Source organism: Cataglyphis hispanica, chromosome 2, assembly GCF_021464435.1.
Source record: "Cataglyphis hispanica isolate Lineage 1 chromosome 2, ULB_Chis1_1.0, whole genome shotgun sequence".
Lineage (NCBI taxonomy): Eukaryota > Metazoa > Arthropoda > Insecta > Hymenoptera > Formicidae > Cataglyphis > Cataglyphis hispanica.
In genome coordinates, this window is record NC_065955.1 from 2,643,277 (window position 1) to 2,658,083 (window position 14,807).

A 14,807-nucleotide genomic window follows, 5' to 3' on the forward strand; every position below is an offset into this window, starting at 1 on the left:
CGCACGCACGCACGCACACGCACACACGCACACGCACGCACGCACGCATGAACGCACACACACACACACACACACACACACACAAGAGAGACGTTACGAACGTCTTTCATATCTCAATCACAAATTCTAACATACTACATGTCGATCATTTTCGATCTCGCATCGCTTAAACCATTTTTCAGGTTTCTCTTTTTTTCGAAGTACGAACCGATCATCAATAAAATGCCATAGCTTTATAATGTGATGTCACGCGCAGCATTTTATATATATTATAGCTTTGTGAAACGCGATTTCGCGCGGCTCTCTTAAAGTTCATGCGAGAGGAAAGTATGAAGGCGTTCTAGCGTTTTCTTATAAGACTTGGAAATCTTGAAGGAAAAATTCACAGACCAAAGAGGGAAGTTCTAAACGTAAGAAAGAGAAAAAACTGCATATATTATATCTAGATAAGCGAGCAAACTTTGGATGAGCAGGAGGAATATTTCTATTCTCTGTAGGGCTTGCAATAAGAGTAACGATGATTCATGTGCTGGCTATAGGAGCCGGAGTGAGAGAAGCGCTTGAGGCACTTGGAGCACTGGAAAGGTTTTTCGCCGCTGTGCAGCCGCTTGTGTTCAGTCAGATGATGCTTGTGCTTGAACGCTCTTGGACACTCCACGCATTTGTACGGCCTTTGCCCTAATATTTGTCAATTTTGTTAATATTCGTCCGTAACAAGTTTAAAAATGCTATAAGAAAAATCAAAATTTCTTGCGATAAACTAAAAAAAAAAAAATCAATATAATTTCTACTTATAAACTTTCCATCTCAATAATATGTATTAATAGAATCTTATATTTCTCAACCATATATTAAATATTCTTAATTAAATATTGAAAAATTATCTGTTTTCGTTAAAAATAAATTGTTTTTAAATTGGATAACTTTCGTTAAGATCGCAATAATAATAAATATAGTATACACACCGGAATGTTCATATTTATGTCTCATAAGAGAACTGTGTTTGGAGAATATTTTGTCACACCGATCGCAGGAATAAAGACCCTGCTCGGTTTCTGTTGCTATAGGGGTTGTTTCCGATTGAGGTGCAGCTTCACTTTCACTTTTCGCATTTATTTGATTTTGACTCTAATAGAGATAATGCATCAATTATATTATTTATATAAAATTTTGAGATTGATATTTGATTTTTCATTATTACCTTTGTGATTATTTCTCCATTTGTAGGTGTCCGCTTTGGTTCAATTGGATCAATAGCAGTTTCTTCATCTATGACAAGAGGCGAATCCTCGAGATCGTCGTTGTCCATGTTCGAGACTGAATTATCGTCTTTTGGTTTGCAAGGAGACGATATATTTCTGCTCGATATATCGCTTTCTTTGGTCGTTGATACAACAAGTGCTTCTTTTTTAGACAAATCCAAAGGCTGCTCGATAACAGTTTGATTTCCCAGGGCTAAAGGTACCAAGGCCGGTGGCATTTTTGATTCTCTTCGATCTCTGGCCCGAGAATTTTGAAACCAAACCTACAAAATAAATATATAGTATATATATGTTTCAAACATATGACAATTACTGATTAATCGTTAGATTTATTAAACATTGATTGTTAATAGGAAAAAATATTAAAATAATTTTAATTTAATGTAATTAATCAATGTTTTTAATCTACATACCTGTACCACACGCGTAGGGAAATTAATACAATTAGCGATCATGATGATCTCCTCCTTTTTAGGTCGCGGATTGATGGAATAGTAACCTTTCAGAATGGCCAATTGTTCATCATCTATAAGCGACCTAGCTCTAACTCTTCTACCGTTGTCGTTGTGAGTGTGGTTGCCCTCATCCTCGTCTTCTGAATCCACCTCAGAACTGTCCTCCCTCTTTCTCTTAATGGCTGATCTCGATGTCGGATGATTGACATTTTCTAATTTCGCAGCCAGACCCTCGCTTTGTGAGTCATATTGGTCCAATGTGGCCCAATCTGGACAATGTGTCATTTCACTGGACATTTCGCTATCTTGATCCTATACACACAAGTAAGATTTTAATGTTCAAGTCAATTTCATTTCAAAAGCAAAAAGAAAACATATTTTATATAACATAGATTACATTAAAAAACATAGATTACATTAGAAAATTCTATACAGATTTGTAAATTAATTTATATAATTGTGTAACTATTAAATTTATCAAATTTATTAAGAATTGATTTTCTGTCTCTTATTTTTTCATTGTTTAATTTTTAAGAATTATAAATTATTGTTATTTCAGTATACAACATTTAAATTTGTCGCAAATGTGTAGCTGTATTAAAATAAGAAAGATTTCTGCTAAATCTAATTACTTGATAATCTTCCTCTAGTTCTCGCTTCATTGTAGCCGGAGATGTAGAGAGCTTGCGCACATTCGCTTCAAGTAGCTGTTTCGTCACAGAAGTATTTACGGTCTCCAGAATTCGGCGAACAGCATCGAGACTCTGCATTGGATCCGCTGGCGCGGGGGACTCTTTACCTTCAGTGCCCTCGGTTCCTTCGGAATCCGCTGTCGATGGACTCATCACTTCCCGATGCGTCTCAAACTGTTCGGCGATCTCATCGAGTCGCTTAGAGTGCAATTGGTTCAGCAACTTGCCTATCGATGACTGTAAGATATAATTTCCGTATCCCATCATTTGAGGCAGCAAAGTCGGCACGTCATAGATACCTAAGTATTAAAAAAACAGATTTAGGATAATAGAAAATGAAGTATGTTTTATTTAACTTTCGTTTATGAATTTCACAAAACTTTTTTTAGATAAAATATCAAGGGATGTTATCATTTATCATAATTACTCGATTTTTTTAACTTATCTTGACTAAGATATTCAAAACTAGAATAGGTAAAATTTATAATCTATAATGCGCGCTTTTTAAATATAAAGTCATATTTATAAAATAAAACTTTTAAATTATAGATTGATTTATCACATATTTGTTTAACTTTAAACACCTCAAATATTTTTATAAGAAAGATTTTTGCAAAAATGTAAAATCAATTAAAAGTCAACTAAAAAATATCATTTTACTACCTATTTTTTATTTAAAGTTTAATAAAATAAAAAAAGCTTTTTAATTTCTGATTTGAACTATTTATAAATAAAATGTTATTGTTATCTCAATATTTATTCATAAAAAAATTATATCTTCTAAATTCTATTAAATTGGCAAAAAGTAAAAAAATGAAAAATTCAACGAAAGAGTGTGTAAATGTAACACACACACATACACGCACACAAGTATAATAAGATATAAAATATAAATATAAAAAGATAAATATAAAAAAAAAACATTAATCATTGACAGAATTACCTGCCGCAGCTTCCCTTTGTATTTCTTGATAATCCGAAGGTGACAATTTCGGCAAAATCGGCAAGAACGTGTTATTATTAGCTGTCAGCAAATCAACCTCGCGTCGTCCCGATAATGGCTGATGCGTTTTTTTCGGTCCCCGATCGACATTACTTATAGTATTTTGTCTTGATTTTTTTAGATTCATTATCAAACACTTCTTTGCTGTCATATGGCTCGAATATGAACCAGAATGAGAAAAACGTTTGCCGCAATTGTTGCATTGGAATGGCTTCTCACCGCTGTGAATGCGCAGGTGTTCCTGCAAGAAAAAAGTCGAATTTTAAGTTAAAAGCAAACATTATTAAGATCGTATATCTTTTTTGCGCAATAATACACAAAAAATAAGATTTACGTAAACAATAAAAATAAATATTAAATTATAAAAAATAGTTATTTTATGATATAGTTATTTAATAATAAAATTATTTAATGATAAAAAATTAATAAAATATAAGAAATAATATAATATTGAAATAAAAAAATATTAAAATAATATGCATTATAATAGATCATTGTAATAACAAAGTACCTTAAGGTGATGCTTGAACTTGAAGGCTTTCTCGCAATGGGGACACTTGAACTTTCGTAAAACGGCACTTTCGTCATGACTAATCATGTGCCTCTGTAACCGGTAGACGTTGGCAAAGGTTTTGCTACACACTTTGCAGGACTGTTAAATTATGGAAAAAATTAATTGTAATATATACATATAATTGTATAAGAAGATATAGATTTCTTAGTGAATATAGCTTTCTTTTTATTAAGCGTCAATTATTTTTTGACGCGTTGTATTGATTTCGCACATGAAAATCTTTTCGCGATGTCCATTTGTTCATTTGGAAAATGAATTCAAACTTGCTTGATAAATTGCTTATTCTTTAAATAACTTGAACCGAAAGCCCGAATAGAAAGCCTGCCATGCTTGTTATTTGTTAAGAATTATTAGAAATCCTTGAAGATGGAATAAGTGCACGATTTATTTGGATATCGCGTATGTACTTTCTTACATTTAATCTTAGAGCTCGAACTGAATTCTATCGACACGTGTTATTTTGTAATTTTGACAGTTGTTAAAATTGATTTGAAAAGAGAATAAAATGTTCAGATACTTTATATAACTAACTTCTTTAAAAGCAATTTTTAGCTCCTCTTTTCTTATTGCTTCGTTATTGTGTGTATTTGTTTATATATTTATTTATCAATGTAAATTATTCTTATATTAAAAGAAAAAAACTTATTTATAATTTAGGTTTAAAATAACTTGTCTTGAGAAAATATCGACAAATTGGTATGTTGAAATTCAAAATTTATACACAATTCAGCTCGAAATAATTTTTCATTGCAATCACAAGAAAGCATGTGATATACATTGCTGTATAAAAAAGATATATCACATAGTAATTGAAAAAGAAGGCAGATAGATCTTTAATACAAACTTTCTATAGAAAAGTATCATGATGTTAAATATATATCGAATGATTTATATAATTTTGCATATTATCAGAGTTCTCATAGCATAAGTTGCATAAAATTTCTTATCTGATACTTATTTATTTATTTTGTAAATTGCATTTGATATACTCTTTATTTATGCTGAAACTTCAATTTTGCGCGTTATCTGTTTCGAGATCTTACAAAAAAAAAAAAATAATAGTAATCAACAGAATTGACATCTCCTATTACCCTACTTAAAGATATTCCTATTCTCTTTTCCGCGAAAATAGTGTGCGAAAAGCAGACAAGCGGCGCCTTTCAGTGAAAAGCTGCGGCTCCCGCTTTTGGAGGGGTATAATCGATAAGTTCCCGCGCAGGACGCGAACAACCACCAAGCCACCGAGCAGCGAGTGTGTCCTTGACGGGTCATCGCGATCACTCACCACTTGGGAGAACTGGGCGTTGAGATCGTGCTTGTCGATGGTATAGGACGTTTTGTGCGTGTCCTCGAGATGAAGCTGCAGGACACGGACGTCCCGACATAGGATGCCGCACTGAGGGCACCTTTCGCCACTCTGCTGCTGCTGCTGCTTCGCGGATGATCCGCCCTCGCTGTCGCCGCCACCATCTCCGCGCGTTCCAACGCTACCACCACCACCTCCATCACCGGCAACATCACCACCTCCTGCGGTTGGCGCTTCACCCGCGCAACCTCCGCCCACCTTTGTATCCACGATACCTGCGTCGTCCTCGCTGCAGCCTGTAACACGCGGACACGTAGTATGATTTTTATATTTCGTCTCGGTAGCGCGCGCCATTGTAAAAAATGCACAGATGAAATAATATGCGTTAAGACCGATATTGCGAGATCTTACAATATGTATTTAATATCTTTTAGTAATTTTTTTAATTTACTTATTTTTTTATTTCAAAAAATCAGTTCTTAAATAATTATTATAAATATTTTATAAAAGTTATATATCGGAGCTATTATAAAAAGTAAAAATTCCGACAGTGATATGATCAATTAATCTTATAAAATTAATGAAATTGATTTTTTTGTATTCCTTTCTTTTAGATTTATATTAATTTGCTCTCTTTCTCTCTTTATTAAGGTCTTAAGAAGTGTAAATTATGTTGTATGGTTATATAGTACTACTATTGCATTGAACTCGTATTGAAGCGTACGAAAGGAAGCGTATTTGATAACGCGAGTTTCATAACATATTGAAGATAAAAACTGACATAGTTTTGGTAAATTCGGATATCGATGTTATAAACACAGAATATCATAATAATAAACATAGAATAATCTTTATGTATATTCATACAACGAAAACATACACGAAACACAGTTGATGTAAAGTATATTTTCGTATCAAAAATTAAGAGATTTTATATTTCAATCTTATTAATTTTAGTTATCAGATAAAAATATGATTGATCTCGTAACCATAAGTTTATATTATATTATTTATATTTTTATATTATAATGCTCAATTACGTGTCTACTGAAAAGTCCAATGTCCAACAGTTTCGTAAAAAAAAAAAAGGATTTTTTTATTTTCTAAAATAATTTAAGGATTATTTTATTTTCTAAAATAATTTACTTTATTAAATATTTAATTCATGTTATATAGCTAAATTAAATATCTAAAAATTAAATATCTAAAAATATCTTATAATAAGTTATTAATTAATAATAATTTCAATAATAATCAATTGGAGAAAATCGCATACTAATGATATTCTTCTGTGTCATAGTACGAGATATTAATGTTTCAGCTCTGCAATGGAAAGCTGTACGTTCGAGGCGAGACAGTGAAGTCGACTATCCGGGATTCTCCGAGTTGGACCGCACGTGCAAGATTGGCCGCGATCAATCAACAACGCGTATCTGGCAACGGGTATCGGTTTACACGTGCGATGCGTGCAGCTAATCTCGACTACCTTCGTCAATTACCAATATGCATGGCGGGTCATCGCATCAGTCACATAATCCCCCGCGTGATGCACGCGATGTACACGTATCTACTGAACGTATCCACGTATCTACTGAAAGAATAAAAAAAAAAGAAAGAAAAAAGAGACGCGTGCGCGATAGACACAATCGAACTACATAGATAGATAGGGCGTAACGCCAGAGAACGCGGGAGGAAGAAATATCCATGAGCACTGCCAAATGTTTCGCGGAGTCGCTATTAAATACAAGTACATCCGCAAGCATCACAATATACATTCACCGACATACACGCCCACTTCGATGATCGAGATAATGATGATGCGTCGTTTTGAAGAAGTAAACGATCAAGAAAGAAATATTTGTAATACCGATTAAGTCGTATCATATGGTTTTTTCAAGAATAGAAACGAGTACGATATCGCGAAATCAGAAGTAAGCCAGCCGATTGGAAAATTTGAAGGACATTTTAACAAGCATCTTGTTTATTTTGGATATCACAAAAAGTAGCCTTCTATATATTTCATTAAATAGATAAATTATAATACAAAATTTATATAAATATTTTTATTTAAAAATCTATTTCTCCCTATTTTATTTATAATTTATAGAATCTTAAAAAACTAAGTATGTTTTATAAAATATATGTATATGTATATATATGTAAATCTTTTAATCAAATATTAATATTGGTAATATACTACAGATCACAAGTTTAATAAAAGTTTAATAAATTAATAAAATATATAGAATGCCGTTCTTCATGTGTATGTTTCGACAAAATAAATATATATTACTGTCTACGATATTATTTCAATTGATGCATTCATCGGGCTGATTATAACATGGAAAATCCATTTAAATTACACATTTCTTTTTTATATCGTTTATTATTAACAAATCATTCAAATTGCACATTGAATAAAAATGATGAGATAAATTAGGCGACATCAATGGAAAAATCGAAAATTTTCGTTTCTTGCTACCCGCAGCTCACTCGTTTGTGTCGTATGGTTGCTTCTACTATTGTATGTGCGCGACACATGTGTCATGCGTGTAAGGTGGAAAAAGATCGACGACAACGACGATGAACGGGAGAGAAGCGTGTCGGACGAGCAGCATTGTTCGTCGTTCTCGTATGTATTATAGGTGTGTTATATGTAGATGTAGGAAGGGACAGAAAAGCGGAACGGGGTGCACGTTCGCACAGAGTGATCTGTATGGAACCCGAGAAAAAGTGGCACATGTCGGTGCCGCTCGAGCCTGGGTAACTTTTCGGGTGCGTCCATTGTCAACGAGACCGGATTTAAATGCCCCCTGACGTACAATTTCCCACCGATAATCGCACACACTCGCGCTAATCCGATACCGACGCCGCCGACACATCGCGCTGATCGCGACGCATTTAACCACTTGGCAGCCACGTCCGAATTGAATTCAATCGCAACACATTAATTTATAATTATTTAATTCGTAATTAATTCTCTACTCGTTTAAAATGTCGTGTAATGATGCGCAAATGATTAATCATAAGAATATTTGTATATATTATATACAATGAAAAAAAATTGAATTTTTTATTCTTTTAATTTTAAAACTCATTAAAAAGAGCAAGAAAGAAATTTTGCGATATTAATAAACCAAATATTTTTCGAGTACAAAATGTTAATTGTACAGGCAGAAGTATAAACTCAAATTTAATTTAGTTTTAATATTATTATTTTCCAGTGTTTAAATAAGGTTTAATCCATTACGATTAGTAATAACAATTAGTATTACGTACTAACGCTGACGGTGTTCCAAAAATTATTTTAATAAATGGTAAAGTTTTATCTCTTCTATAGATTTCCGATATAAATTTAAATATGAATTTTATAATCTATGACTTATCTTTTAGCAAATAGATAACTCATGTATCGATAAGGAATTATTCGAAAAATTCTTTGGCATTATAGCTTATCGTTTCGTTTTACATTCCAGTAAAGATATGACGTCCGGATATGTCAGATGGTTAGGCATGCGAGATCCCATACAAACGTCTGCAAATGCGCAGAATTTCTCGTAGCTATGCTTGCGATCGTGGGCGATGTGAATCTCACACCAGGCACAGCATATTAATCTCGCGCAGATAGGTAGATACGTATAGGTTGCGAGCCGGTTGCTGCGAAAACGTCGGCCGTAATGAGTCGATGCGTGCAAGTTCGTGCCCTGTTGTAATTAACATGCTGTTACGCGGTAACTTCCCGCAGTCGGAAACGACATGGGGTAACATGAACTATACAGATACATTAAGAAAATCTTCCCTATCTTATAAGCGTGTATAAAATAAACCCATACATGTTTTTCAATTAAAAACCAGGCTGCATGCAATAAGAATGATCGAAAATAGTCATAAATCTCATACCCAGAAGTTCCAGATTTACCAAAAATAATAAGTACATTATTACAAATAATAAAATGAAAATATTCTAAACTTATTTTAATAATAATATATTTTTGAAATTTATATATCGTAAAATATACGAGAATAAGATGTTATTACACTCTTTTTCATTCATTTTCATCATATTTTAATTAATTATTGTTACAAGTTGAAATAATTAAATAAGTTGAACCTAGTTATTGATTAATGTCATTCATTAGATATTTGAAATATCGTGATAATTGCGTCAAATCGTGAGTTTTGAAAATTAAAACTTAACTGTGATACTCAAAAGATAAATATGCGATATAATATTCTGATTTAGAGACTAACGAAAATATTTGAATTTTAAAGTGGCACGAAAAAAATACGGTCACCAGTCACTTTGAAGTATTAATCAAGCTACGGGACAAACGGGAAGTCAGCTGTATCTCTCCGGATCACGTCTGCTCGCTCGCGTCTTCCACGAAGACGAACTTTGCTCGCCGTGAGGCCGATAAGACGTCGAAACGGGTCAGAGCCGTGACCTTTCTTGCCTTCCTATATACGCGATTCACGAAGCTCGCCATCGTCGCTGAAACTATACCTCTTACGCGCTGTAACATTTTTTTTAATTCAAATCGAAACTTTATATCAAGCGTATCGAAATGACAGTTTTGCAATCCATTTATCTGCTTTTTTTATACAAAAATGGTAAAAAGTGTTCTTTATCGTAAACATAGAAAGCTTTTGCGTGATAACGTGTGTTTCGAATATATGATAAATTTTAATTATATTGAATATATGATAAATTTAAGTGTCTATTTAATTTTTGTTGATAGATTTTAATGTTGTATCGGATTAACGCATGTATAATAAACAATAACGTGTTTAAAACAGAAATTTACATATGAAGAAAGGAATAGTTGAACAGCGGAAAAAATAATCCTATAAATTGCAGATAAAAAATAAAGGACGAATTGTGAAGAACTCGTAGAATGTCAAACTTCGAGAGTTAAAAGTGTAACATCGCAAAAGCATCTCGATACTTATAAAAAAAAACAATAAACACTTTCTCGAATCGCGTGACGTAATATTCGATGCAATTTCGCCATCATCGCGCGCTTCTCCTGCACAGGGCAAGGGTTAACTTTGCCGCGAGCGAACGAGCGAGCGAGCAAAGACGCATCTTCCCCGGCGCGACTCTCCTCGCGGGGAAGAGACGCGCATATATAAATGACGTCAGTGGAATGTGGAAACCGAGTATAGCAAATTGCGAGCAATACCGTGCAATCTCGGATAGCGCGCCGAGAGAGCACTTACGGCGACACGATGTTGGGCGTGTGTTGTGTTGAATTTGCGTGGCATAAGAAAAAGTACGATTAATAAAGCCACCTTATGTTTCGCGTCGCAATGCAGCATCGCGAACGTGCGAAACGTCAAAATATACTTTTCTAAATTAATGTTGAATAGTAGTTCAGTATGAGAACAGATTATTAAAACAGGAGCTCTAATAAATTCTATCCCAAGAAACAATTTTCTACTATTAATACTTTTCTAATATATATTTCTTTGTTGAAATTGTGCTCACAAAAATAACATTTCTTTCATTACTTAGAGTTAAGGCTCTCTCTGTCATTAGAATAATTATGAGAAAATCATACTATTTAAATATCTTTTATTATTTAATAACAAATATACATGTACCTTTTCATTAAATTATTTAATTCGAATTAGGCAACTTAATTATTAAATTTTTATTTACCGCAATTTTATAGAGAATTTTATATAAATTTTGATGAACAAGAAAATCAAATCTTTCAATATATTTATCAATAAATTTTTACATATATTTTACTTATATTACATAATTTTATATAAAAGATACATTATAAATATTTTAAAATCTTTTCAATCATTTTTAGTTATTTCTCAATGAAAAATATCACTGAATGATATTTGCGTCACGCTAATCTTGAATGATCGTACATTATTTTTTTTTTTCTTTATTGAAACGACGCGTAACCTAATTTCGTAAAGTCTCGCAAAGGCACGCGCGGATCTATTCGTGGATGAATTTGCAAGATGACATTTCCTGGGATTATCTCCGCAGACGACAGTATCAATTGTTCCTCGAGAGTGGGTAGCTCGCGACACGCGACTTCTCGCGGAAGTCTCGGAAATTTCGCGCAGAGATGATTAAAGAAAATGGCAAACTTTAAGATAAGAAAAGAAAATATATAAAAGTAATCTTTTACAAAAGTTTTATCATTATTTAAATAACAATTTTCGAGCTCGCTAATTTTTAATCATCTTCTCTTTTCTCTCTCTCTCTCTCTCTCTCTCTCTCTCTCTCTCTCTCTATCTATCTGTCGGTTTACATACGTTGGAACAAATGTTTCTTTTGAGGTAAAGATAGCATAATTAATGTCATCGTGGAATAAATCGTGAATTATCGCGTAACTATCATACGATTCTCGTGAATAATACGGTCGTTCACATTGTCATTATTTACACGCTTGGTATTCATATCGAGATTCTTGTGCAGTCTCGGATTATTATGGAAAACCGCAATTTCCATTTTTTCATATTAACACTAATACATTTGATACATGATTCAACGCCTTTGATTCCACGTAAGCTTCCAGTTATTCGTTTAAAAGCGCGTTCCAACGCGTGATATATACATCCATATATGACATCATTAGAATTATATATTAACCGCAATAAACAGATATTTTTAGATATTTCTTTATTCGTTTGTTTTATATGTATAAATGTCTCATTTATATACGTTTACATATTGTAAATTGTTTAAGCTTTCTGTATTGTGTAATTATTCTCATACTTTATTTTTATCAATACGCTTACAATATTATTTGCACAATTAATGTTATTTTGTTCAGTCAATCTTTGTATAATAATTATCTAAATGTAATTAGAATAATTAATTCAAATTTATATATATGGTAAAATAATAATCATAATTTTTATTCAACTTTTTGGAATATCGAAGAAAAATAATCATATTATTTTTTTATAACCGATTACTTGCTGACGAGTCCCCATACCATCGGTGCCGATAAAAAAGAAATGATCGGTAGGCAGGGCCTTAAAGAGCAGAGCGGGGGATAGGCGCACGCTTACGTCATCCGACAACGTGGATTAAGCGGTAAAGGCGCGTTCGCACGGCGCCGAAGATACGGACGGGCGGACGAGATCCCTGGGTCGCGTGTGCGTCGCTGCCACGGTGCGAAGTAAACGATTTCTCGGAGAGGTCATTGAGCTTGATAGGGCGCGGGCGGCCGCCATCTTCCAGAACGTTAAAACCACTTCGACGCGCTCTCATAAACGAGCGAGCGGCGCGGCGCGGTAATCCGCGCTGTCCTACCAATCAAAATTATTGAGCAACCGCACCACGTATAAGCTGGGTCCTACGTGCGAAGACCGGTGGAAATAAAACATGCCTCAACGATCTGGCACTATCGTAACATCAATGAAGGAGGAGGCAAGATGGCGGATTGCCGAAAGGAAACCATGTATAATAGTTACGATAAATTTATGGGGAATCTCGCAATCCGTAGTCTCATTTTTAATGATAGAGTCTCTCTGACTGAATGTAAAATTTTGATTTTCTTTTTTTTTTTTTTTAATGAAGATGTTGAGGAAGATGCTCATTTCACTTTAGGTACCGCAACTTTTAAATATGCAATTTTTATAACGAAGTTTCAAATAAAAATTCTATGATCACATTTGGTTCATATTTAATGTTCAATCGAGATTAAAGAAGAATATCATTTATTTGCTTATTTTACGAAAAAATTTTGTTTTTTTCCAACCGCTTAATAATTTGGAAAGTATTGATACTTCAACACGTTAATTACCTATAATGCAGTAACATAAATATTTTGTACGATGATAATGTAAAAATATATAAGTAAACAGATCAGCTGAATTCATTGCAAAACAAGATATATTCATTACGAAAATAGGTGAAGTTAAATGATTCGATTATCGCGTGCACGAAACACATCGTCTGCGAATCGATTATCTACGATCAAAATAATTATATGTTTCTCAATTATATGTAAGAAAGAGAAATGTACATATAATAATATTGAGCTGAATGATTTTATATGTTTGAAGTCGCGTGAATCGTTTTATGTCATATGTAGGACTTTTCTCAGAAGATTCACACTGTATCCGAAAAAGAATACTTATTACAATGTCTAAATATCGATAATTTCTGCATTTATAATGATTAAACAGGTTTTCAAGAAAAGAAGGAAAAAAAATGCGCAAGGGGAATTTGTGTTACATATGTTTCTTTTCATATCGTGAAAAAATTCTTGATTTTTTTGGTATCCAAATCGAGAGAAAAAGGATTTGAATCACGATATAATAACAGTACATTAAAAAAACAAGCTAAAAAAAAGTACAAAAGATCGTAAAACACAGGTATATCCAGATTTGATGCATTCATCTCGCGCTGAAACAGATGGTGAACGTCTTCTCGCGAGAACAATGCACCTTCTCGTCCACACACATATATACACATGCTACGTAAACAGTGTCAAACTCGAACCTTTTTGGAAAAATACATCGATAAAGTAACGTTAAAAAAAAATCTGCTCGCAATGAAATTTCTCGCAAAATGTGACAACTAGTTCTAACTGATCGTTTTTTTTTTGTAATCGCTTTTGTATTTTAATTCTCTTGAATACAATTTTCATAGATACATAAATATGTGTATAAAATAAAATCTCTTTCTGACCGTGATAATAAAGCACAAAAATATAAAATTTTACTTGTATTATCGGGAATTAAATTCTATAAATTTATAAATTTAAACTATTATTTTTAATTCATATATACCTTTATTTTTAAGTATAATATAAATAATAGAATTTATTGTTATAATTAATTTTTTATAAAAACTTACTTCATTTTTCTATATTTTTTTCTTTATATCTTTTTACATCGAATTTCATTCTCTCTGTTAATTTTTCTTTTTTTAAGAAATTCCAAAATTTTTATATAGACTACAATTGTTAATACATAGAGAGGATTTATGCATAGAAAATTGTTTAAACTTAACTGCATTGGCCACAAGCTATCGAAACAACGACGCTTTTCTATGCACACGCGTAACTTTTGTTTGGCGATTGTAGCCGTAGAGACGAAAATAAAAGCCGGCGCGTATTCGAGCCAATATTAGGAATAGTTAAATATTTTCGAACGGGGCACGACTTCGTTGCTACCTGACTCGATGTGTAATCACCGGTCACACATCCGCGTCCGCGCACCATATCACACGCGCGTTCTCCGCTGCGGCATTTGCTACACGAGAAACAGTTGTTGATTTTTGGTTTTCCGCGAGTTTCGAGTTACGTGCCTCGCTGTTCTCACGAGACCAAAGCGATCGCCGATTCCGGATCGTCGACATTTCTCATTTTTCACCTTTTTGTTATCCACAAAAGCAGAATTCTAATCCTTATTAGGATAATCTTTTTAAATCTAAACGTACACTCGTACTTCCATACGTAATTATATATTATTCTTTTTAGATACTGTAAATCACATTCTTTAGAAATATTAAATTATAAAATCTCGTATTT

At 33.1% G+C, this 14,807-nt stretch overlaps 1 protein-coding gene across 2 annotated transcripts in view; it reads right to left on the minus strand.

The window, feature by feature from the left end:
- Positions 1–14,807, minus strand: part of LOC126856446 (zinc finger E-box-binding homeobox protein zag-1) — an 18,890-nt gene continuing 4,083 nt past the window's right edge. Inside the window, exons 1-9 of one of the 2 annotated variants that reach the window (XM_050604958.1) lie at positions 6,569–7,217; positions 5,272–5,588; positions 3,924–4,064; positions 3,353–3,653; positions 2,350–2,708; positions 1,676–2,029; positions 1,202–1,525; positions 966–1,128; positions 1–678 (exon numbers count right to left, since the gene is read on the minus strand). In XM_050604958.1, the coding sequence (XP_050460915.1) occupies positions 485–678; positions 966–1,128; positions 1,202–1,525; positions 1,676–2,029; positions 2,350–2,708; positions 3,353–3,653; positions 3,924–4,064; positions 5,272–5,588; positions 6,569–6,590 (2,175 nt within the window). In that variant the 5' untranslated portion in view covers positions 6,591–7,217 and the 3' untranslated portion in view covers positions 1–484. Of the gene's footprint in view, positions 679–965; positions 1,129–1,201; positions 1,526–1,675; positions 2,030–2,349; positions 2,709–3,352; positions 3,654–3,923; positions 4,065–5,271; positions 5,589–6,568; positions 7,218–14,807 lie in introns of those variants that run through there. The other variant, XM_050604948.1, reaches the window with a different exon arrangement.